The sequence below is a fragment of the Apteryx mantelli genome, chromosome 5 (assembly GCF_036417845.1).
Source record: "Apteryx mantelli isolate bAptMan1 chromosome 5, bAptMan1.hap1, whole genome shotgun sequence".
In the NCBI taxonomy this organism is placed as follows: Eukaryota; Metazoa; Chordata; class Aves; order Apterygiformes; family Apterygidae; genus Apteryx; species Apteryx mantelli.
Genome location: NC_089982.1, coordinates 72,726,589 through 72,750,825, shown reverse-complemented (window position 1 = coordinate 72,750,825; position 24,237 = coordinate 72,726,589). Strand labels below are relative to the sequence as shown.

At 41.8% G+C, this 24,237-nt stretch overlaps 1 protein-coding gene across 1 annotated transcript in view; it reads right to left on the bottom strand.

Moving 5' to 3' along the window:
- SLC2A9 (solute carrier family 2 member 9) overlaps nt 1-10,471 on the bottom strand; it is a 108,805-nt gene extending 98,334 nt beyond the window's left edge. Inside the window, exons 1-2 of the mRNA XM_067297253.1 lie at nt 10,376-10,471; nt 6,475-6,573 (exon numbers count right to left, since the gene is read on the bottom strand). Of these exons, the coding sequence (XP_067153354.1) occupies nt 6,475-6,573; nt 10,376-10,471 (195 nt within the window). The remainder of the gene's footprint in view (nt 1-6,474; nt 6,574-10,375) is intronic.
- Between the last annotated feature and the right edge of the window lie 13,766 nt (nt 10,472-24,237).

Here is a 24,237-nt window from a genome sequence, read left to right as displayed (position 1 = left end):
ATCACAAGTCACTTTTATAAATAAGTTATAGTTTTTTCCCTTCAAATTTACATAAACTGTGTTTTGAATGAAGTTCAGGCTCCTAAACAAGGCAAGCAGTTTCTTTTTCAGTAATTAAAGGTGTATTAAACATGAAGTCAGACACCTAAGATCCAGATACGAGTCATTCTACAAAATGAGCTGCCTCTCTTAAAAAACTAAAACTTAAGACTTGGCTTTTCCCATCTTCTAACCCTTCAGCTACCCCAAGACCTATGCTTTTCTCCCATGGCAGCTTCCTTTCCTTAAGAGCCCTCAATAAGAGCCCTTCCAGGGTCTTTGGAAAGTCCAAGTGCCTCCTGAATCTTTGGGAAAGTCCAATACGTTCCTGAGGCATGACGATTCTCCGTCACAAAAGTCATATCAACTCTTCCCCAATTGCTCACTCTTCTACTATAGTTCCTGTTAGTTTTTCAGGTACAAATATCTAATTATTGGCTTGTATCTTCCAAAATTTTACCTCAAAAAAATTTTTTTAAGTCACATTCTCCATTTCAATTTCTCTGCAACTGAGGCTATTTAAAAGAAGCTGAACTGTGATACATAGCCTGTATCTTGAGTTATTTTATCAGTTTTGAACAAATACTAAGGTATTTGGGCAATTTGTTCTAAAATTATCAGTAATTTTGTTCCATATCCCTTCTGAAACTTCTGACAGTGTCTCCAATGCATCCCACATGAAGAAGGGTTCCAGCATGGGAACTTCCCCAAACTTTTCCAATCCAAAACATTAATACACTTTTCTTGCTCCATCTTTATTTTCTGAACACCCTTTTTTAGCATGATCTATTGACCCTACATCTTCAAGTCCTCTGTTTGAAATCAAAAGTATTAGTATTTAAGCCTTCTCAAAGCTGATCCCTAAACTCCAGGGCCAGTTCACTGTTTAGCATTTAATAAGTCAGAGTTTACATTCTTTTTCTACTTTCCTCATGAGAGCACAACCACAATTTTTGAAGGATGCCTTCTGTCTTCTAACAACTTCCCTTACCCTGAGGTTTAATCACACCAGAGTTCCTTCATCTGTCTAAAATTTAAAGGTGTCATATCTCCAGTATGACATTTTCACATAGTGTCTATATCATCTGCAAAGATATTGCCCATTTAGTTTCCTTTTAGTCAAGCTTCTTCATTTTTATGCAGTTCCCCTTTAGAAATGAGGCAAAGTTATGATGCCATTTGGGGGGCTTGCTGCTCCTTACAGAGCTGTAAGTGCCTCATGGTCGCTATTGCACCCTCGTGCAACATCCTGAACCATTTTACATCCCTGCTCCCGGATAAGCTCTACAGTATCTAAAAGTTTAATCCTGGCACCATTCACCAGTGTCTTCTCAGATTTCCTCCATTGTGTCATTGTTACTAAATTATCCTGGGACAGCAGTCAGTAGTATAAAACCTGCCACCATACTTTCCCTATTTAGGCCAGGAATTTCAAACCTTAAATATTCCAGCCTTTTATATATAAACTCTTTGATTTGAGGATTTTACTGCTTCTCCACATGGAAAGCAGGTAAGAAAGGTGGAGGTAGAACATCCCGCACACTGTCTTCCTTCTGTCAAGTTTCTGGCATTGTGTCCTGAATTAAAAGGAAGACAGGGATATCTTATTTCTCCCATCCTATTTTATATGCTTCTGTACAAACAGACAGAAAAAACATGAAAAGGTTGGAGCAAAGACAAAAACATATACAGAGTGAAACAGTTATGTCTTCTCTCATTGTACTTTTGTTTAGCGGTTTGGGGGGTTTTGTGGGGGTGGGGGAAGGAGGGATTGGAATTTGTTGAGTATTGTTACATTAGTCAAAAGATTTGTATTCCTTAGCTAAGAAATAAGCTTTTTTTCTTAATTGTTAATTCAGGCAAAATATGAGTTGTGTGGGTTTTTTTTAAATAACTTGAAAATCTGGAGTCAGAAAGTTCTGTGAAGCACATTTTTAGAGAAAAAAAATAGTCAACTTGGTGCTTGGTCTATTTAAAAGAATTCCACAGTAAAGTTCCAAATGAATCTGCCACTAAATCAAGTAATACGTCCTCCTTCTCTTTTATACCAATACTCAGATTAAATTTAGATTCAGACATCTTCTTGTTTATTTGAAGATCATTTCTGATGGTAATGAATACTAAGAGAAGACATTTTTAGAACACTATTAGCATTTCTTGCTAATGCTAATGACCAAAAATAGTATGCAAATTATTTTCCTATCGTGTTATAGCTAATTTTCTTGTAAAGTAGCTCTCAACATAGCTTTGTTCACAAGGAGACATAAAATAACTGAAACTATTTAAGAAAAGAAAGTACAAACTAGAACACTCAAGAATAACAGTTAAACATGCTGATATGCAGTTGTACATCACCTTTGTCTGGATTCCCATCACCAACAAATGGGAACCTATTAACACATACAGGTTTTGAGGAGTTGCACTTGAAAATAAAAATGAAAAACACAAAATAAATCCAACACAGCCATTGGAGTCTACTGAATTCTGTGAAATCCTTTGGGATTTCTATCAGTTGTCTGAATAATGTTAAAAAACAAAAACCTTTTTTCAAAAATCTTATCCTCTAACCAAAGCCTACAAGGAATTGTAGCCGATTAATATCTCATCAATATCTCATATTCTGCTGCCTCAGTTCGTTAAGGTAGCAGTGCGAGGGAGGGAAACACAAGGGAGCTTTCCTTAGCTAACTGTAAGTAACTTGCATCAAGGGAGAAAAGAACCAGTCTTTAGAGAAGAAAAATGACCTTGACCTTGAGTTATGAGGGCCATTCACACACAGTGATGATTGTCCAGCTGCCTCAGCCAGCAATACATCTCTGCAATCACTTTCCCAGAATCAAGTCTTTAAGGAATGTAGAAATGCAAACTCAAGCAGGAAGAAAGCAGTAAGTGTGTGGCAATAAGTAGCAGAGATTTCTCTTCCTGTACAAAGAACAACGCGCATTGTTGTATCGTTGTTCCACAGACCTTGCTGAGAAGTGGCCCATTTAATGAATTTTAAAAATGCAGCTCACAAAAAGGCAACTGATATTCACTCACACTTACATTCACTCAAAACATTTGTCTTCCTATTACCAAAGGTTCCCATATGTGTTTAATACATTCTGATAATGCTTCACACTCGGCAGTTTTATAGACCCACGGTCTATAAAACCGACAAGCCAACGGAACCTGCTAATTCTGGATTTCTCATATGATCAAGCATGGTGCGTGCCTGTGATGGGCCATTGCTCTTTCTCCCAGAAAGATAAGGGACAGAACGGGAACGGATCCCTTTCCCCAACTGTGCACCAGTCGGCAGAGCCAAGGCAGCTCCATGCAGATCTCGTGCAGTTTATTTCTCCCTGGCAACAGCAAGGAAGTTTGACTGACACTCATACCTGATGAGATGACTTGCACTAAGGGTCACCACTGAGAACCGCACAGGACTTTTCCTCCTGTTTGACGAGCTGGCATAGCATTGAGCACAGAAAGAAAACGTCCACAAGAATTTACAAATGCTGTTCTTCGGAGTTTCAGTCTTAACCGAACTTCCCCCACACAGCTCAGTGATAATGCTGATGTGTTCACTTCCAGTATCCTGGAAACAGCCCACGTTTTAGTCAACAGTCATTATCAAGCACTTTTTAAATACCTCTCATAGCCCCTACAGGGCCTTCTCTAAGGCTGAACGATTCAAGACATTGGTAGGAACTGTGCTGAAGTAACCAGGGGCAGAAGATATCCAGCATCCTACACAGAGATACTCAGTACTACTAATGCAGGCTCTACGTCGCATGTGACCAGAACAAGTTAGTTCAAGTTATTTGCCCTGCCAAGTTTCTAACTCACTCAGCTTACTACTTTTAGGGAAACACTGCATTCCCAATATAGACAGCACATTTATAAAAGCTTATCTACAGCTAAAATCAGTCCCCTTATGATTTTCTCAATCACATCACATCAGTATTCCCAAAGGGTCATCTTGCAGCAGATTGATTTGATGACACACAGCCACACACAGGGGAAAAAAAGATGGAGCAAAGCATCATTTGCTTGTGCTGCAGGAAGCACAGTGTTGGTACAGCTCCCCTCTCCCCACCATGGATACGGACAGAGCCCAGATCCTCCCTTAACCTGGTCACTGCAGCTCAGGGGACATGGACAGGCAAGTGGCCTGTGCTAAGCAAATGGACAGCATAGATTAATCCTGGGGCTGAAAGAAGGGACCAGAGACCACCCTGATTTTCTGCTCTTGAACCAGCACAACCACATACTCCACCCCAGTAGCATCTATCAGTAACACTACTCCTTAGCCCCAATTAATGTTTGGGACATTAACATGGAAGGAAGGAAGACACTAAGTTCTCAAACAAAACCACTGCAACAACTCACTAGAATAGGGCAGACTTCACGCATACCTGTCAACGGTATGACCAAAGCCATCAACATGGTGACCAGTTTCAGTCCAAAAAAGACTTCAAGCAAAAATGGACAATGCTGGAAGTACTACTAACCAGGATGCTCAGAATTTAGCATTAATTGTGATATGGCTTAACCTTTGACCTCTCCACCTGCACTTTTATTGCCACTGTAATCTGTTACATGATTCACATCTAAACACCCGCATGTTGCCAAACAGCATTTCCTATCATCCTTTCTTTCTTTTACTCCTGCAGAAAATCACAGGAGAGCTCTGATTACCAGAACAGTCCATTAAAAAAAGATTTTAGAAGTCAGATTGCTCTCACGGCTATATTGACAGTACTGACTTTGTGGAGGAAGGACACGTATCACCAGTACCATCAATAACATTGCTCTCAGCAGTTCACTTCCTTCTAAGCCACGTTTACCTCCTGATGACTGCAGGGTGAAGTGATGCATAGGAACTGTCATACAATCTGTCTGCCCTGTTTTATCATTTCAAAAGGTACTGAGAACTTCAAGAAAATTCCCAGAAGCTACCAAGTATGCAATTGTGACTTCCTGCAGGGTGAGTCTTTTCATAATCCTCTTAGTTGTCAATTTATCAAATACAATACACATATATTAACAGCAGTAACTGATATTTGAAATACGCAGAGGCAGAAGACACCACTCTGGAGCAAGGTAATTAGATGCTTATTACCTTGAAATCCCTGAAGTGCAAGGGGAACCCCAGGAATCTTGCGAGGAAGCAACTGGGCTGTTCCAGGCACTGCAGAGCATTGGCCCATGGTTCAGGGGGTAGGGGGGTGGCGCGCAAATTAATAGGTTACAATATGGGGTATGACGCATGCGCTACAGATAATATGGGAAGCGATAATTCTTTAGGTATACAGATAACAAGGGAAACAGTAACTCTTTATGAGTGCACAAGTCCAGATTGTTGCCTACGTGGCACAAGTTTAAGAGTCGCAACCTGCCATTCCTTATAGGTTCTGCACACCAAGTGTTTCGGCAGCTGGAACAATTGATCGGTCAACATGCTCCTGTCTCCTCGCCAGTCTTCCGCTGCTTACCCACTACAACATATGAAACAAATTAAAAAAATTCTTCTTTCATTATTTGAGTAAATATTGTATCCATTTTTAATGTGGCCAAGGTGTTCAGGTGCAAATCTAGCCACACATTTTAATAACAGATTTCAATAAAAGAAGGAGCTAAAAAGAAAGATTCTTTCTTTGGAAAGAATTTTTTTGAAATAGAATTTCAACAGTTAGGTGTCAAAATGTACGAAATACTTCTTTTTAAAAAAAGTATTGCTTGCAGTTGCATTGAATTGCTTACTGCTGCACTTGATTGAATTATGAGGCTCTCTGAATGGCCAATGTAATCACAAAACATTCAGATTTTGATTTGCAGTAACTGATATTTTGAACAAATCCAAATAATGCAGACTGATCTTCCAGCACTCTGTTCCTCAGATACGTTCCACATGTTGCAGCCAACAGATGGTCAACGCTTCACATGCAGAACCAAACGAAGCATCACCATGTAATGCAGAAGGGGAGGCTCTCTATTTAAGAGGAAGCCAGAGACATTATTTATAGTCCCTGTAGTGTGGGAATGAAATGTTGTGCAACTCTCTGGAACAGACCATTGTGAACAAAAATTGCTCAATATGTGCATAGCTGCTGAGTATTCAGCAGTCAGATAGACATTAAAAATACCTTATCACACAAAAGTATATAAGAAGATTTAGTGTTAGTCTGGGCTTGAGGAGAACAAAAAGAAAACCATGTGCACACACTCAGCTCAAAAGCAGCCTTTAAGCTCCTGCCAGATACTGAATTTATCTGAAAAAACCTCATAAGCAGAGGAAAGAACCTTTCTAGCAAACAAAAGTTACAATAGTTTATTTAACCTCTTCTACCACATTAAGAGGATTATAAAAGCAGAATGCTGAACAACGCGGACTATTTGGGCATGGACGCCCTCTACTGATATTAAATTCCCATTGTGTCAGTCACTTACCACTGCAGGAGCGTTCACCACGGAGAGGTTGTAACCGTACAGAAAGGACGACCCAAAAGCTCCAGCTAAAGAGGCTACAATAAGACTGCCAGACCAATCCTGAAAAACATTGCAAAGATGTAACAACTGTTAGCGTACTTCAAAATAGCATACCGCAGGTTTTAAACACTCCGCCCATTAACTAGCTCCTGCACACAGATCTTGCTAAAGGATACTGGCTTGAAACACTCACTATTTCTGCAATTCAAGAAATAGGAAATTTGAAGTGATGGAATCTCTATTAATATTTACAGAGGCATCAGAGAACATTTAAACTTCTTCCGACGTCACAGATTGCTGCCACAAGCATCCCATGCCAAAAAGTAAAATGTTACAAAAGCATAGACTTGGCAAAGGAAACTATTTGGCAATATACAATCAATAAAATGAATCAAGCAGTGACATGTATTTGATGCAATAGGTCTTTGGGTAGAGTTTACTTGGGAGAAAGCCTGCAAGATTGTGTGTTCCCCAATTCTATAAGAATCACTGAAATTAAATGTTTGTGACTCCAAAAAATTTAAAATGATGCCTACAAACTAGGTTTTGAAACCCAAATGTAAGTCTAACAGGAATTTTCAGTCACACAAACAGTCTGGTGGAGATGCCATTTACCCACTGACACACCAGTAACCCTTGAAGGGTCCTTTTCAGCTCTCCACCCTCTATTCCCTGTTCTGCTTTCAGCTTTGCTATGAATTTTTCTGTTATTGTTGTTGAAATGAGGGTAGGATTGCTTAGATATGGGAATTTTAGTCAGTTGATTTGAAAGATTTCGGATTTCAGGATCCTTTCTGTCCTCTCCAGGAATACTTCCCGCAACCCAGTTCTCCTATGGGATTAGAGGAAGCCGCAGAAGTGACTGGCACCAATCCCCACCTGACACTCTACAGAATTCCCAGGAGAAATTAGTGTTTTGGCGGCTGGTTGGCTGTTGATGTTCTTCTGTAGATTATGGAAGACGATTCACCTTTCTTGACTTCTGAATACGTTACAGTGGGCGGCTTTTTAATGTGTTTCGAGATAAATAAAAAAAAAGTCCACTAAGAATCTAGAGTTTCAGGCACAGTTCGCTATCATTTTATGTCCCATCTGATCTCTCACTGAAGCCTCAAACTTTTCAAAAGGAGAAAGACCTGCTCAAAGAGGCCTAATGAACTCAGCTTCAACTATATCATTTATAGCAGACACAACAGGCTAATGAATCGATAAAACATTTTGTCAGCTGCACATGACAAGCTGTACACTTGCTTGGGAAAACGAAGATGTGAAGCATGAGCGAGGGTGGTGTAGTTGGCACACCAGGTAACGGCAGTGGTGATGCCCTGGAACGAGCTCCACCGGCCACAGCGCAGAGCCGGCAGGGAAAGCGAACCCTCCTGTGCGCTCAGCACGTGCCAGAGCCTGTGCGGGCACACTGGCACTGCAGGCTCGCTGGTTCACGGAGAAGCCACGGGACATGAATGCGTCAGGACAGAGACTGCAGCATCCAGAGGGTCTGACACCTCTGCACCCTCCTTAGGGCTCACAAATACACCCTGCACAACAGCTTAGTGTTTTTAACTTCTTCCACACGATGTGGTAACTTTTTGAGAGATTATACAGTTCATTAGCCACCCTACTCCCAGGCAGGTCAGGAGGAAGCGTACGGGGGGGGGGGGGGGGGAGTTCTGTGTAGGAAATATATCCCACAGCGTTCATTGCTTAAGCCAGATATGATTTCTTGTTATTAGCCATCTTTTTAAAATGAACCTGCCACGCAGAGAAAGTATTGCACCATTACTTTGCTAGTGAAGAACAGAAATTTTGACACCAGGCTTTAGCTTCTCTGTGAGTAACATCTCATACTGGGTGCTGTGTGTGATGATAGCTCATCATCTCCCTGCCATGAACCAGTCTTCCAGCACTTACAGGATTTACTGCTCCTCTGAACGAATGACACTGAGTGGACTCTTCCACACCTGGAGGTCTCCCAGACCGTTCCCAAAGGGTTCACAAATGCTGAGAGCAAGTTCATATGTGCTATGCAGTAGTCTTGATGCAATATCTCTAAAGGGGTTGGTCCCCCAGTGCTAGCACCCTTAGAAAAAAAGATTTGGAGTACATCGTCTAGGGTTTATTTAAAACTCCAGTGAACACTTAAATCTTTCAGCACTGGCACGTGGGGTTAAGTGGAAGACAACGCAATACAAAACCACAAAAGTGCTACCAAATTAGAAGACCCCACACCTACTTTACTTTCAAGTGCTGCAAATAGCAGGTTTTAGAGCCTACTTTAATCCTGAGAATTTTTCAAGTGTACAGGCTACTGTAGAAAGCACCACAAAACCACAGACTTTCTTGATTCAAAGTTTTACAGTACTTGGAACATGAACTTCAACTTCTCCATGACCTGCCTCCTCACGCACTATTTTAAATATTTGCTCAAGTTATAGCAACACCAGATAAGAGACAAAAGCACAATGAAGCAAGAACTCAAGGAAAAAAAAACCTCAAGCTGCTGTTCAGAAAAATATTAACTCTGTGGCAACACTAAAAAAAATAAATCTGTTTTACAGTGACTGGGAAAAAAGAAGATAACCACACCTCCCTCACAGGTGTTCCCTTACTGTAATGCTAGTAGTTTGCTCATGCGTTGTTGCTGTCAGTGCAAAGGCAGGTAGGTGTGACTGTCACCACAGCAATAATTATTCTCTCAGGAAACTTTTAAGTCAGTTCAGAGCAAAGACCTCTAGATACTTGACAACAGCTTACTTGCGAAAGTCTGCATTTGTTTGCTTTTATTACAGGTCTCAGGGCACAGCACTCTGATATCTTTGAGAAATGCTTTTCCCAGTTTCCCTTTTTTGGTCAGCATGCAACATAACATTTACGTTAATTAGCATAAGCCTTAAATTCTCTCGTTTGTTTGTTTGTTTTAAATACGTGACAATTTGCATTTCAGCTTTTAAAACGCAATTTAGAATATTGTATTTTGATTAGTTGGTTATAGCACCCTTCTCAGATTCAGATTAAGCAAAATTGTAAGTGGTAAATGTTGCACAGGTACATAAGAAAGCTTCAGTATTCTTAAACGGGTATTGCTAAAACTTTCCAACCGTGATTTTGGAGTACCTTACCCAACACACTTAATGCGATGCAGTTTTAGGGAAGTACCGAGCACCCAACCAAGCCTGAGTTCAGAGCCCGGCTGTGCCGAGTGAAAGACCCGCGGAAGCGCCGGCTGCTCCGGCAGGTGACATGTTTGCACCGCGCGCCTCCCCTCGGCGCTGCTCTGCGGGGTGCAGGAGAGGAAAGGCGCCCTCCGGATCCTCTCTCCCTGGGTCTGCCCTTGCTCTGAGGACTTCACTGCTGATATAGGCGATCTTAGGAAGAAATGCTAAAGCATTTGTCCTCTCCTTGTTCTTGGGGGGGCGGGGGGGCACCCACCTACTGGGGACCCACTTGTGGGAGCGGTGGCTTTCTGCTGCCCGCCGACACCGCCTACACGCGCTGTCCTCCCCGTGCCCTCCGCTTCGCCCGGCGCCCCGGCAGCCGCGGTGTTTTTGTCTTTATTTTTAGCTCTGCCAGCGCCTGCCGCCCGCCTGGCTCCGGCGGCGGCACCGCCAACTTCGCCCGGCCGCAGCCGCCGCTGGGACCGGCCGCAGCCGCCGAGGGCAGCGCGGGGCCGCACCGCGCCGGCCCCGCTCGCCGCCAGGCCGGAGGAGGAAAGACATGCCCCCTCCCCGTGTCACTTGCTCGGCCGTCCGCGGGCTCGCCCAGCCCGGAGCCCGCCCGCCCTCCCCCCGCGGCAACGAGCTCCGAGAGCGCCGCGCCGCCAGCCCGCGCCCCGCGGCCGCGCTGCGCCCCGGGCGCTACTCACGTTTCTGCCCGCCTTGCGGCCCCCCTCCAGCAGCGGCACCAGGTTGGCGGCGGCGGGCGGCCCCGGCCCCGGCCCCGGCCCCGCCGCCCGCTCCATGCCGCCGCCGGCGCACGCGTGCCGGGGGGGGGCGGCGGCGGCGGGCGGGCATCTCCGCCGGGCAGCGCGCAAAGGGCGCGGCGCGGGGCTGTGGAGCGCGGGGGGAGCCCGGGCCCGGGCCTCCGCGAGGGGCAGTTGTTGCCTGCTTTCCAGCGCCCCGAGGGCTGCGCGCACGGCTCGGGTTATGAAATAGAGATCGTTTGCATGCGTGCTTGCACATAACTTAAACAACTGTTCGTGCCCGGCGCCGCGCGTGCGGGTTACTGGCAGGCCTGGTCCCGCGGCAGGGATTTCCAGGGCAGTGCCAGTTTCCCCCTAGCAGGGGCTACGGGACAGCAGGCTGCCTGGGCTCCCTTCGCTGCCGGTGCCGTCTGCAAACCCCGCTTGACTTTCTTTAAGCGAGATGCTAAGTAAGGAGCGGCAGATTTTTCCCGAGTTGCCAGAGCTGGAAGCTGAAGACAGTACAAGACTTGCAGGCAGCTTGAACCCCCCAGCCAGTTAAAATGTTAACCACGTGGCATGTAGGTGTTTCCAGAGCCTTAGGAGGTTGAGATTTGATGCACTCACTACCGTTGTATAACAGATTAGGTTTGTCACCTGAGGAAGATAAAGCTTTCAGCTTTGAAGTTACCTTTGAAGGTGCCTATTTGTAAACCTGGAGATTTTGAATTGATAAGAGTTAAACTACCTCTTCTAGTCAACAATGACTCAGGTGAGTATTAAGTGCATCTGGGAACTATTGCCAAATGTCTACAGTTAGTGGTGGTGTAAATCTGCTGTTTCCACTTTTGACATGCTACATACCTCTCAGCTACCTGAGAGCCCTCAAAGACACACACTAAGTAATGCCATAAAACACTGCAAGTTTGAACATAGCTTATGATGTGAAAAGTTTGACATGTCCTTGGCCCAGATCAAGCTAAGCAGTGTTTGAATAGAAAGCCAGATGCTACTTATTGCCATGTGAAATTAGTGTACATATTGAGAAACATCAGCATAGATAGATGATCTGATCATCGTTTATAATCCCTTCAAATGGTCATAAGCAATAGAAGAGTCAATTTAGGAAAATCAAGCTCTGAAATAGGTGGAGTGTATTTAAGAGAGAAGAATGAGACACCTATGTTTTATTTGGTTCGATTTTAAATAAGCAAAGTGCAAGCAGTTCACTGCAGTTCACACTCAAATACAAACCATATGGTTGTGTGTGATTAAGGCATACATAATTTCTAACCTTAACACTCATGTTTTTTGACCTTTTACAGTCACTTACTACAGAAAGAGTTACAGAAGCTAAAAACATGCTACTCCATAAACCCCTCGAATTTTAATCCTGGCAGCTTTCCCTCACTCAAATCTCTGTGTTCCAACAGAAATAAGCATCAATTTACAGCATGTCCGAGTGGGGCAGGGGGGTGGGGAAGAAAAATATTTGGCTTTGCAGGTTCTTGTAGAACAATGGTGTCAGACACAAAGCCAAAGTTTTTTTTGTGTTTTTTTTTTCTCCACAGAGTATATCCTACCAGACTTTCCTTTTGAAGGCGTAGAAACTCTTGTCTAAAATGTTACTGCTGACCTCAATGATAGAGTCCCTCCCATAAAAGGGAGGCTTTAAATCATGCCACAGTCACTTCATCCCAGAATACTTTGCCTACAGGCAGCAGGTTTTTAGCTAGTTCAAAAACTGACATACATATAAAGAGAAACACAGAACGAGCTTAGAGGCCTGTGGTGCAGATACACAGTAAGACTATTAGCAGTTCAAGTACCAAAAGGAGAAAGAAAATAGCAGTTTTCCTATGTTTATAAAGTCAGAAACTGAACCAGTGCCTGCTTGTATTCCTATAGGTTCCAAATAGTTATTTTATGTCTCTAGTCCCCAAATGGCAAATAAATGTGTTGACAGAAGATTTGTGGAAATAACTCACCATTTTTTTCTTCACCACCTTATTTTCTTTCATTTCACCGTTGCTTTTCTGTTTGTTCTCCATTCTGTCACCTTGTTAGTTAATAGCTGAGGAGGAAAACAGGGAAAGTTGTGGCAACACTTGGCTGAGACTTTTTTTTTCTTTTAATAAAACCATAAATCTGACCGAGGAAGAACTTGAAAAAGCCTTTGAGAAATCTAGCTTCTCCATTCAAAAGTCTGACCCTCATTCAGGAAGGCATCCTTATTCATGGCAGCAGCAAAGTGAATGAAGTCAAAAGCAACCAAAAAAACACATGCTAAGTATGTTTAAGTAGTCTCCTCAGAGGGCTACGTGCTCTTTGGAGCAGGCATACTAGTGTCTAGCACAATGCAAAGTAGCAAATGAAGGAAAAAAGCTATGGTATCATGCCCTTCAGTGAATATGCTTTCTCTGTTGGACTGGGATAAAATGCTGAAATTGCTCAGCAATCCTACCCAGAATGTGAACATTACACCCACTGCAACTCCAAAAGGAATTGAGATAGTCAGGTGGAACTATACTACTTTGGCTGGGTTGCAGCCAGTACATTTGGATTAATTGTTGGTGCAGATCTGCTGAAAGCTGCAGGGTCTCTCGCCTCCCTGGGCTGGGGCACTGGATGAACATGTTTGCAAAGGAAGAATCCATTTACTTACTGTTCCATCAAGAAAATTCTTGACTGATCACCACCACACATGCTCTAATAGTGTTAAAAGATATTTTAGTCATCAATTATTAAGAAACTAAACTGATAGCTGGCATTTCAGGGAGGATGGATTATCCAGGATTTATACTGTGCTTTATTGTATGATCTTGGGCAATTCACCAGTTCAGTTCATCTGGAATATGGATTACTGGGTTCTTCTGTTTCAGCATCTTGAGGACAGCATGATCTTTCCTTGTTTGGACATTATGGTAACATGAGAATATAAATGGTGATGATAGATCCAGTCTCAAACACAAGACATCTTGTAGATAAGAGTCTACAAGATAGTGAGCTATGATACATATGGACCATTTAGCTAACTAGCAAGTTGGGGTGGAAGTCCTGTAGAGGCCAACACACCTACAAGAGGTGTTTCTAAGACGAGATCCTGTCTCATAGAAGAACTGCCATTGGCAGTAACTGGGTCATCACTTCAGATGGTTTCAAGAACTCAAGTTGAACTATAGAATGCAAGAAACTAGAGAGGTGATGGCATCCTACAGGCACTAAAACCAGAAAATTAACCATTCTCCTTCTCTGCCTCCCAGTAAAGTTAATACTGAAAACCTGCAAACAACTCCCTTCCCTCTGCTGCAAAGGGCTTTAGTCAACAAACTGCTCTTCAAAAAGAGCTTTCAGGGCAAAAACATTCCACTTTTTCAGAGATATTCTTAGTCCTAGCATCACATAGTTCTGCTGTCCCATGCAACATTTAACAAGCATGTCAAAAATAATCTGTCAGACTAGCTCACTGTAGCACTCACATGCTATGCAATATTTTGTACTTAAGGCAAATAATTTGATTAATGAAATGTTACACGTATGACGGATCATCATCAAACTGCAATTTAAGACCTTACAGCGTATGGGGTGTAGCACTGAAACAGAAACAGCACAGCCTCTGTCAGAAACAAGGCTTTTAAAGAGAAACAAATCAACCCCAGAGGTAAGCCACTAGCAAGGAGAACTTGTATCTCCCTTCCCTCACCACATGTTTTTTTAAATGGCTGACTCTTCCTCTTGGTGTCTGAGTAGTCTTTAAAACCATTTTATAATCTGTCTGTTTTGTCTGGAAAGTTTAATTGCTAACAGTGCACCACCTGCAGAAGCATTCAGATCAAACTATCCCTCCTATGTTTCAGCTAACTCTAGTTTCACAGCTTTTTAAATCCACATAATTGACTGTTGAAAAAGGAATGTTACCACATCTGGGGCAGACATCCAGTGTGATGCAGAAAACAAGAATTCTGGTCCAGGGAGGGAGTATAAATCACTACAATCTTGCATTGACTGGTCAATGTTACTTATGCAATCTAGTTGACTTGAGCGCAGGTAGGAGACACAAGCTTAGAGCAAGTAGGAACGAGGTCTTCAAATTGTTTGCCAAACTCTGGAAGGAACGTTCCCCTTAGGGCAGTGGAAGTCTGAGACTGGCACTGCTGCTGCTGCTGGTGGCCATTTGCTGAGATGTTTTACCAGCTGGGGAGCAAAGTGTATTCCTTCCCCTTGAGGTTCATGTTGCTAGGATCAGGGAAGCTGCTTAGGATGTGGATCCAGAAGTAGTGATTCATTATTTATTCATTATCACGGGAGATTAGATCTGTCCATTCCCCAATTTACACAGGGAAACAAGAGGCAACCACAAAGCTAGACAAGTTCGCCTAAGTCAAGCTGGGGCACCTTCCAATTCAGCATTACTGGCTTAAAGTTTGCTTACCTACTTAAACAGAAGTTTACCTAACAATATATAGGTTGAGTTCGTTAGTGGGAAATGTCATCCAGCTGGCTCCTATGATTTGCTAGCCATGGCAGAGATGACTCGGCAGCTCACAGAATGGGAGCATTATGCCTAGCAGCACAAACTGGACTGAGCGATGCAGGAATATACTGTAATCTAGGTTGGGTTTTGAACTTGTATTGAACATACAGCATTTGTTGAATGACTACAAGTCAGTCAGTTGGCAGAAAAATGAAAGCTATCAGAAAGCTATCTTGTTTACAAAGAGCAAATATTCGAAGGAACAGTTTCAGAGGAACTCGGATTTTAAATAGCTATATTTGTTACAGTAGATGCCAAAATTGCCAAGGGGGTGACCACAATGACACCTCAGAAAGGTTGAGTTAGAGGCCACAGTTATTAAGAAACTCCCAAAAACTCAGAAGGGTAAAAAATACCTGAAATAGCTGAAATAGCACAATTATTGCTGTTGGTCAGCCTGAGCATGAGGCACTGTTTGGCCCCGTAGCCAGTCAGAGCCTGTTTGCCATCTTGTTCAGATGGGTCTGGCCTTGCACCGAGCCGCTAGTCGCTCCTCCAGGAGCGATGGAGGCAATCCAAGCAAGCTTCAGGCCATTTATCTGAAATTTGAAAGTTTCTAGGGACAAAAATTCCTCACAGTGGGCATACACATGACTGCCATGTCCCTCTCCCGTGCGCAAATGTATTATGTCTGTTAAAAGATTATGCCTGTGTCAACATTGCAGTAGGATGCACAGGGGAAATGTGGAAATAGTCCGAAGAGCAGTTTACAAATTCAGTTGTAATTATAAACCAACATAGTCTCTCAGGGATTGTAAGGGACTGCTTTGCACTCCTCAGACTAAGCCTCTTTGAAGTGTAGCATGTAGTAGTTTGACTTTTTTAAAATGTAAAAATGAAACACTCAGGGAGACAACACTGGAATAGCGTGTGAATTGCAAAGCTTTGGAAATAATGTTGGTGTAAAAGTAACCCAAATAGACCTGGTAAATCCTCTTGTGCCATAGTAGATGGACATCTAATAATTAGATCTCACTTGGCAAACATCTCTTTTTAGTGAGAATGCTTTTCTCTCCTCTCTTCACCCTACCTCTGATTTGAAAAGGCAAAATTGTCCAACTTGAGTACTTTAGTTCCCTATGCATCGTACAGGAAAGAGTTAAGTGTTTCAGAAAACCTTTTTTTGTTTTAATTCAGTACTAAAACTCTAGAAAAACAGGGTGGAGAAGAGAAGTTTTGAATCTTACTCCTATCCCCAGCTTGTGTGCTTAGAGCTACTGCTGTTACCTTCTTCCACTCAGCTGACAGCCAAAATCCTCTCGGCTGAGCACTTGTGCCTTTCAGGAGGGGAGTCACCCTTACAAGGAAATGGGCTTGAGCTCAGTACTTCCCTGTGCTTCCAGCCAGATCCTGCCATCACTAGTCTACAGAACGTACTAAATCAATATGCTTCTGTGTCTGGTGCTATAACACACACATACACACTCTCACACAAAAGAAATCTACCCTAGATTAATGAAAAGGTTGATTATTTAGAACATCCAATTTGAAGACCAAATGTAAAGCTTTTATGTCACCCAGATCAGGAACACTTTACATATTAGATCCCCCCAAATGACATAACTATCTGGCTAAAAAAGGTCTTCTTGAATTCCATCATGAACTGAAAAGATTAATTTCTGCCCAAGTAGTTTTGTTGAACTAGATGTATTCTAGTCCAAGTAAGACTCTGCAAGTCAATGCTTCTTACATTGTTTGTGGAAAATGCCAAACAGTCCCCATACTGAAGTACCATTGCTGGAGTCAGGTATGGCAGGACCTTAATTTGACACAGAGCATTCCTGTACTACTGGACCATTTAGCAGAAGCTGGTATCCAGCACCAATACTGTAGACACCCCAGCTTCCAGAAATATCTGTTCTCTTAAGTAATCAATTGATAGAGTGTTGCAATATTTATATGTCTTTTTTTTCTCTATCTGTAGCATCACTCCTAAAGTGTTTTTACAAGATGATTAATATTTTATATTCTGATTTCAGTAGTTCATACAGTTCACAATCTGATCTTTTCTACTGAGAAGATTCTATTTTAAAATAAAGTTATTTTTTATATAAACTGGGGAAAAACTGAAGCAATTTTCCATAGAAATCTGTAACAAGGAGAGGAAGACTATCAGAGTTAAAAACTGTTTACTAAAAAGCTGAGTACTTACTTGACTAGCACAAGAAATTATTTGTTCACAGGTATGGATTTCACAAAATTGGTTTACACTAGAATAAATCTTTCTCTCCCTCCCTGATTCGAACCCTTAAGGATGTTGCCAAGTTTGAGAAGTCAGTCCAAACTATCAACTCCAACTTCTAGGCATTACTCACCACTTATCCGAATTATTCTTCCTTTTCAGGGTTCTCTGAAGATCAGTACAGTTTGGAAGCAATTTTAGGACTGGTACAGCATCCCTCTTCTCTGAAATGGGGATGACTAAATCATTAAATTATACTTAGAGCCAGTTTTACTCTTTTATATGTTTTCAGGAGTAATTAATAATTAACAGTAATAGCTAATAATTGTAAGACACTTCAGCCAGAATTCATGCAATACATTTTTTCTACCCAATAGAAAACAAACTGGCTTGTATGGCTAAAATACCTTAAAATAGGTCTTTGTTTCAGTTGTTGCACAACTTGAAAAGCTTTCCTTCCCACATTCAAATCAATAGACATTTGAAATGCAAGTGCCTAAGGCTAAGAATTACATTATATACTCTCACCTGAATACGAGTGATCAAGTTCAGCGACACCCACAGCATTCCATGTACTGTAAATGGTGATGTGTTGGGCCAGTACTTTAAAAATGAGACAATGCATAGTACTTGTCAGGAATCACCCATTTACGATATTTTGAAAGGTTGCAAGAAGACATACTGTACAGTAGCAAAAATCACAGTAGCTCATAAATTGATTTAACTTGTCTGCTGTTCTGGCTTTATGCCATAGAGAAGAACTCCATATCAGTATTAATTTAGGTGGTAAAGAAAACGTGGGTCAGGACAAGGGTGTAGCAGTTCTGAACTTTGCTTTTGCTATCAGTTCCTTATATCTCAAAGTTAAATGGGGATAAGAACATTTTATGTATGAAAATATTGTCTCCAGTTTGGTTTTCCCCTGCTGGTATGCGTATTGCTTACTCTGAAAATCCAGAGTACATTGTTAGGCTCATCAGCATTTCCTCAAGGACCTTGATAGCTAGTTTAATTGGATTATCTATATGCTTGCAGATGTTAAGCCAGCCAGGATGCATTAGGTAAAGAGGCAGCTGTACAGAGGTCAGTTGGCAGAAATTCCAAATTCTAGATGGGATTTGGGTGGCACTTGTTGAGCATGTGGTGTTTAGTTTATATTTCAGGTTATGATTGTTCTGGCAGTTCCCAGAGATCACTCTTGAGCCTGTTACATAAATCTCAGCGAAGCTGACAAAGGTGTGGACTTCTCAAAAGATATTACCATCAAATCTGCTGCAGCTAAACATGGGCATCCTTCTGCAGTTACAACATACTCATTAATAAAAAGATCACTTTGGGGAACAGGAAAGAAACTTTTCATAAGATTCCCTATCATATTTCACCTGAAAGTATTGCTAAAAATTAGTGGCAGCCAAGATCCTAGAATTAGCAGGATAAAGTGAAGTCTTTCTTTTTGTACCTTAGTCTTTTGTAACACAAGCCTTATAGTGATTTTGAGCTGTCCAGGAAGGAAGGACTAGGAAGTTCTGTCTTCACTCTCTGGAGTGAGAGGGAGGGAACAAACAGGTCAGGTTCAGAAGGATCTTGTATCTTAGATTCAAGCGACAGGTGATACCAGGGCTACAAACATTTAATTCACATTTTAATGCAAAGATAAAATGTAAAAAATCTGCTTTTTAACTGAAGTCTTCACAACCTTTAAGCTAGTCCAGAGTGATTAGTTAGTGCCAGTTTAGCAATCTAAAGACAAGAGGCAGTAGCTCTTAGTAGCATCCCTTGTTTGCGGGAAGCACTTGTTGCTCAGCATGGCCCATGATTAACATAAGGATAGTAAAATAAGCAATACAAGGCTATCAAGCTGTCTTTGCTACATAAAGAAACAGTTATAGTGATTATATAAGCACTGGAAGAAGTGCCAGTTCAAAAAGTATGACTTTGACTATTACTGGAGGGCAGCCGGTTCCATGCTAGAACTAATCCTTTCAGACTAAACAAAACTACCTCTGTGATCCAAGTTTTCCCAAATTTTAGAGTCAAATTTACAAACTTGGCCTGTATCAAGTTGAGTAAAAATACAAAGAAACCATCTCAAGGACAAATTACACAATCATGACTGAGAAATAGGACAAACAAAGCAAGAATATCTTTGTTAGATACCACATAAGAAAGAAGCAAAGATTTTTTATTGAAATGATCAACGGAACAGAAAAAACAGGACAATCTTTACAAGCAAGCCTAAGTTGAAAGCTTGCCAAATCAATATTAAAACAGAAGGAAACAAAATTTTAACATTAGTTTGGGGATTGATTTTTTCATTGGTATGAAGTTAGAACCAAAAATGCAGCAGTAAATGTGGTAACTGGAGAGTCTGTAGTATCTGTAGCTGCATGTGAATGCTCATTTGCACTTACAGATGTGGTTATTTTCTATGCAAGTCTCTCCCTTGAAGTCTCAAATGTGAAATTCAGTCTCAAATTAGTACGTTTGGTTAGTTTAGTTTAAGTTTTACAGTTTAGTTTTGAGCCTAGTTCGACAGGAAAATAAAGCATGCCTGTAAACAATTTCCTAGTGAAGTGAGGACATTTAGCTTCTTTGAGTCAAACTGCAAAACTGGAATTTGGTATCTTTCATGACTGCATGTCCTTCCTAAGAACATGATATTTTCCTACACTGCTAAAACCACAGATATGAAAGAAAAGCCACAACACCATTCATTTTTAGCTACTAATCTATATCTTTGCAGATTAGAAGTGTCAGAGTTCCCTGTACACAGGATTCAGTACAAACAGAGCCTGCTCTTTCTATCTATTTTAATATATGTAATATGTGTCCACATCCATTATGAATGATGTAACAGATGAAAAACAACAGAACAAAAGTTCTGAATATTTGAAAATCATTTTTTACTGATTATTACATAATACTGCTTTGGATCAGCTACAGCTTGCAGAGTATTTCTCCATTCTTTGGAGGAAAAAGTGGTTAATAATTAGCCTTTGCTATGTTGCCCATTAGTGTTGTTTTAACCATTTTCCTCTGATTTACACATGCAAGTCAGCTATGTCATCATCTAGGAAAAATCTTATCAACTGTGAGTTTAATGTTATCACTACATTAAGATTACTTCCAGCATTACCTCCCATGTAGATTAAGGCTAGTTAAATCTTTGCCAGTTTATATCCAGTGAAGTCAGCCTAGCATCCACTTGCCATTTGGTAACTGTTGAATTAAATATTGACAAGTAGAAGTTTTTACCTTGTAAGGTCATGCCCTAAGTTAGGACCTGAGCTGCTCCTGGGTGTAGGTTCTTTCCAGGTGGAAGAGAAACACTCTTAAAGTAACTCTTGTTTTAAAGAAGGGTTATGCCCCAAAACAAAGCCCTTGCAGGATGGGAATCTTTGAGCTCATTCCTGAAGCAGGAAGAGTACCCACTATCTAGGAGGTTTTTTTGACTGAATGTTGGAGAATACTTTCAAAATTCCTAGCAGTTTATGTTGTCTTTATTAATCATAGTGCTGTAAGCAAGGAAACTGCTACTCACCAGGATACCAAGGGCTTGAGCCTTCCTTCCTTCTCTGTGCAGTAGCAGCATCTGCTTCCAGCGAGCAGATATGCCCTGACAGAGTAATTCTTCACACATCTTTGCCTAAAGTTGCATTATAGGCACCAAGAACATATACAGGAAATTTCTAAAGGAAGAAGTTTTCCAGACAGTGATCCTATTACACTTAGAAATTGTTTCTTACTCCTCTTGAAGTCTTCAGAGAAGAACCAGGGATGTCTCTGGAAGATCACTTATGCAGCAGGCTCAAACACAAGTCCCATCCAGGTGAAGCTCCGTGTGCTAACTTATGCAAGGGGTCATCCTGGTCCATATGATGGTGCCTTATACGATCTGAAGGGAAACCGGAGTATGGTTTCTTTCTAGCCTTTAGGTAACTCTCGACTTCTGGGGAGGAGGAAGTAAAACAAAATGCCTTTGCATGTACTGCATTCTCAGCGAGTGTCTAGCTTGCTTACAGCCCGAGTCCAAGCGCTCAGGCTCCAGCCCCCTGGGAGCACCGGGCGGCCTGGCGAGCCCAGAGTCCAAGCATTCCACGCAATGCGAATGTGCCTAAAAAGGAGGCAGAGCAAGCCTGGAGTAGAAATATCTACTCGTGTTGCTTTCTTGTGAAAACCAGTCCTGAAAATGAAGCTACGAAAATAAACTTTGCCAAACTTCACCCTATCCAACCTGCTCCGTTATTTTATACAGCCCCATATCGCAGCTTCGCTTCACACTGCCAGACCCTTTTAGCCTGTCTAGCTGTAGTTCTCAATCGGATACTGAGTTTTTCCTTATTTATTTAGCAACTAAAAAAAAAAAAACAAAAAAACCCACAGAAGTATTTGTGTAACAAATTATTCTCTCTACAGATTCATGAAGTCTAGTAAGCCACAGCTAGTAAGCAGCAGCTCACTATTTGTTCTCTTGAACAGTGAAAGATATTGCCAAAGTTTTCGCCTCTAAAAGCAGGGAAAGATAACGTGTTGTACAAATTGGCTTTAAAGGGTCATTACCTTCATCTGTGTAAGTAAAGCCTCATATGTAAATATGGTAAAATTCAGCATATTATGAACAATGGTGTTTTTCTCCCTCTTCAAAGAATGAGAAAATGGAAGAAGAATTAGTGAGATAGATCCTTTCCCAAGTTTTAACTGGGTTTTCCAGAAGCATTTAAATGTATTTTTTTGATACTTTAAAAACATTACGGCAAATGTTTCGTCACAGTCAGTAGGTTTCAATTACATGAATGTAAAGATGTAAAGCTCTCTTACGTTTCCTCAAGGTTATGAATTACTGGAAAGACTAATGGCTGAAGTACCTGCTTTGCATTTCAAAAGGTATTGAGGTCAAAGTCTGTTAGTTATTGCCATTTTCCAACAGTTCTTGGTGTCAAGGCCTTGAGCGCATAACCCGTCCTGGGGGATGGGTGCCTGGGCTCAGGGCCAGCTCAGATTATGGAGCAGGCACCCAGCCTTGAAGAGGCTGCCCTCGAGCAGCTCTGTGGGAGCTCGGCCCCACCGACTCCGCTCCAGAGCAGCTCTCAGGCTGAGGTTCTCACCCTTGGTCCTCACCTAAGCTAGGCTCTAGCTATGCCCATGCCAGGCCTTGTGCCCTGTTGGTCCAGACCTTAACCCCGATCCACGGATTTGACTTTGTGGCTGAAACTTAGACCTGCCTCATCATTATGGGGCTGTCTGTGATCAGGGTTCTCAGCTGAATCTGGCCACCATCACCAGAGGTCTTCTACTTGCCTTGCTCAGGTGTCCTGAGCTGTCCGTGAGGCCCCTGCCCTGCCACCTAGCTGCCACCTTGGCTTCCAGCTCCTGGCCCTGGCGGAGCAGCCCACATTCACTACTGCCTGACGCTTGGGTCTTCAGACACCTCCCTGGATGCTGCCACCCTCTGCCACCTCGACTACTGCGATTCCCAGTACTTCCTTCCCTACTTCCAGCACTGCCGAGCAACAGCAGCAGCTCGTAACTAGAAATGCAGACCTGGAGCTGGACAAAACTGGTTTTAGGGGTAACAAAGAGAAAAAAGAAATAACATTTAATGTGCGTAAAAGGCACCACACATAGTAAATTTGTGTGTGACGTGAAGCTGCAGATCAATGTAGAGCAAAGATGTAAAAGCAGGTTAGCAAACCTGTAAAAATTACCCCAAGTGGATCCTAGAGTGAGGAAGAAGAAAATGTCAGCATCATAATCTTCTTGGCAAAGGAGTTGAGATGCTGACAGCTCATCCTGATGCCCCCACCGGCACCACCAGGGTGAAACCACCAGCCTGAGTACCAGAGGAGCAAGGGAAGGGAGAGCATAACATTAGGAAAAGGGGTGGGAACTAAGAACTGGTGTGTAAAACAATTTTAACTGTATTAGTCTTTGTTTTTTTGTAATAATTAGATCTGGACTAATAACGATTAGACTCTTAAGATTTCAGTTATACTAAAAAAAAATTCTTGGCTTTATATATGTAAGACATACTTCCTCTTTGCCCATAAACAGTATTTTGAGCATGAGAGTACTTCCACTACGTGGCTCTCTGCTCTGGAAACCCGTCATTTGACTGTCAAATTGTAAAATGATTTCTTCTTGCAGTAAACTTAATTGTCAGTCTTTGCTCAAAATGGTAACTAAAGCTTCTTGATCACCTAATTATTTAGGTGGCCCAATCATTTATAGAAATGACTATTTAAACAGGACAGCACATTCCAGATTTGAAATTAAATTAATTTCATTGTGATTTCAAATGAATAAGGTATTTTTGTACTCAAAGCATGGAATAAAAATACACTGACAAAAGTCCATTATTCTGGTCCAAACTTTTCCTGTGAAGAGGAAGCATACTTCCTGGCAGGTGAACTTATATTGCTCCTCTGAGCAATAATCACATAAGGTTTATTGTATGTAAAGCCCATTTCTACAAACAGTTGAGAATGTCTCCTGTAGTGGAACTGAAGGTTGCACATGATTTTTAAGGAAGAGCTGCTCAACAGTTCAAATGCACTATACTGTATTATTAAATGGCTCAATAAAATTTAATTCTGGTGTTCTCCCTATGATGTTGATTGTAACATCCTGGAAAAAACGCAGTTATGTAATTAAGAGGGGAAAAAAAGAGTGGCCTACCCAAAGACCATTGAAGTGATACACACTGCACTGCTGCAAGCACTGATTTCTGATGTTTAAGAATGTTCCCTGAGTCTTTAGAGAAGATGCCTAAACCCCACAAGTAGATATAATGCATGCGATGAATGACTCTTAGCGAGCTCTTTCTCTTCCAGAGAGAAGATTGTCTATCCTGTAATTGCACAAGCTTCAGACAGTTGTATGCCCAGCTTCTCAGGTAACATAAAAGCACCAAGCTGTAAATCCTGCATAACACCTAAGCCTCTACAATAGCTCCATATTTTCCATTTGTGTTGCTACTGACAGCTACCACATAAGACTTCTTTCCACCTTTTCTGCTTAAGTCATTCTACATGATCAAGCATTTCCCATTGTAGCAACCATTTCCTGCAAAATTCCATTGAGTCTTTTAACTGGCTTTACGTTTAGCCAGGA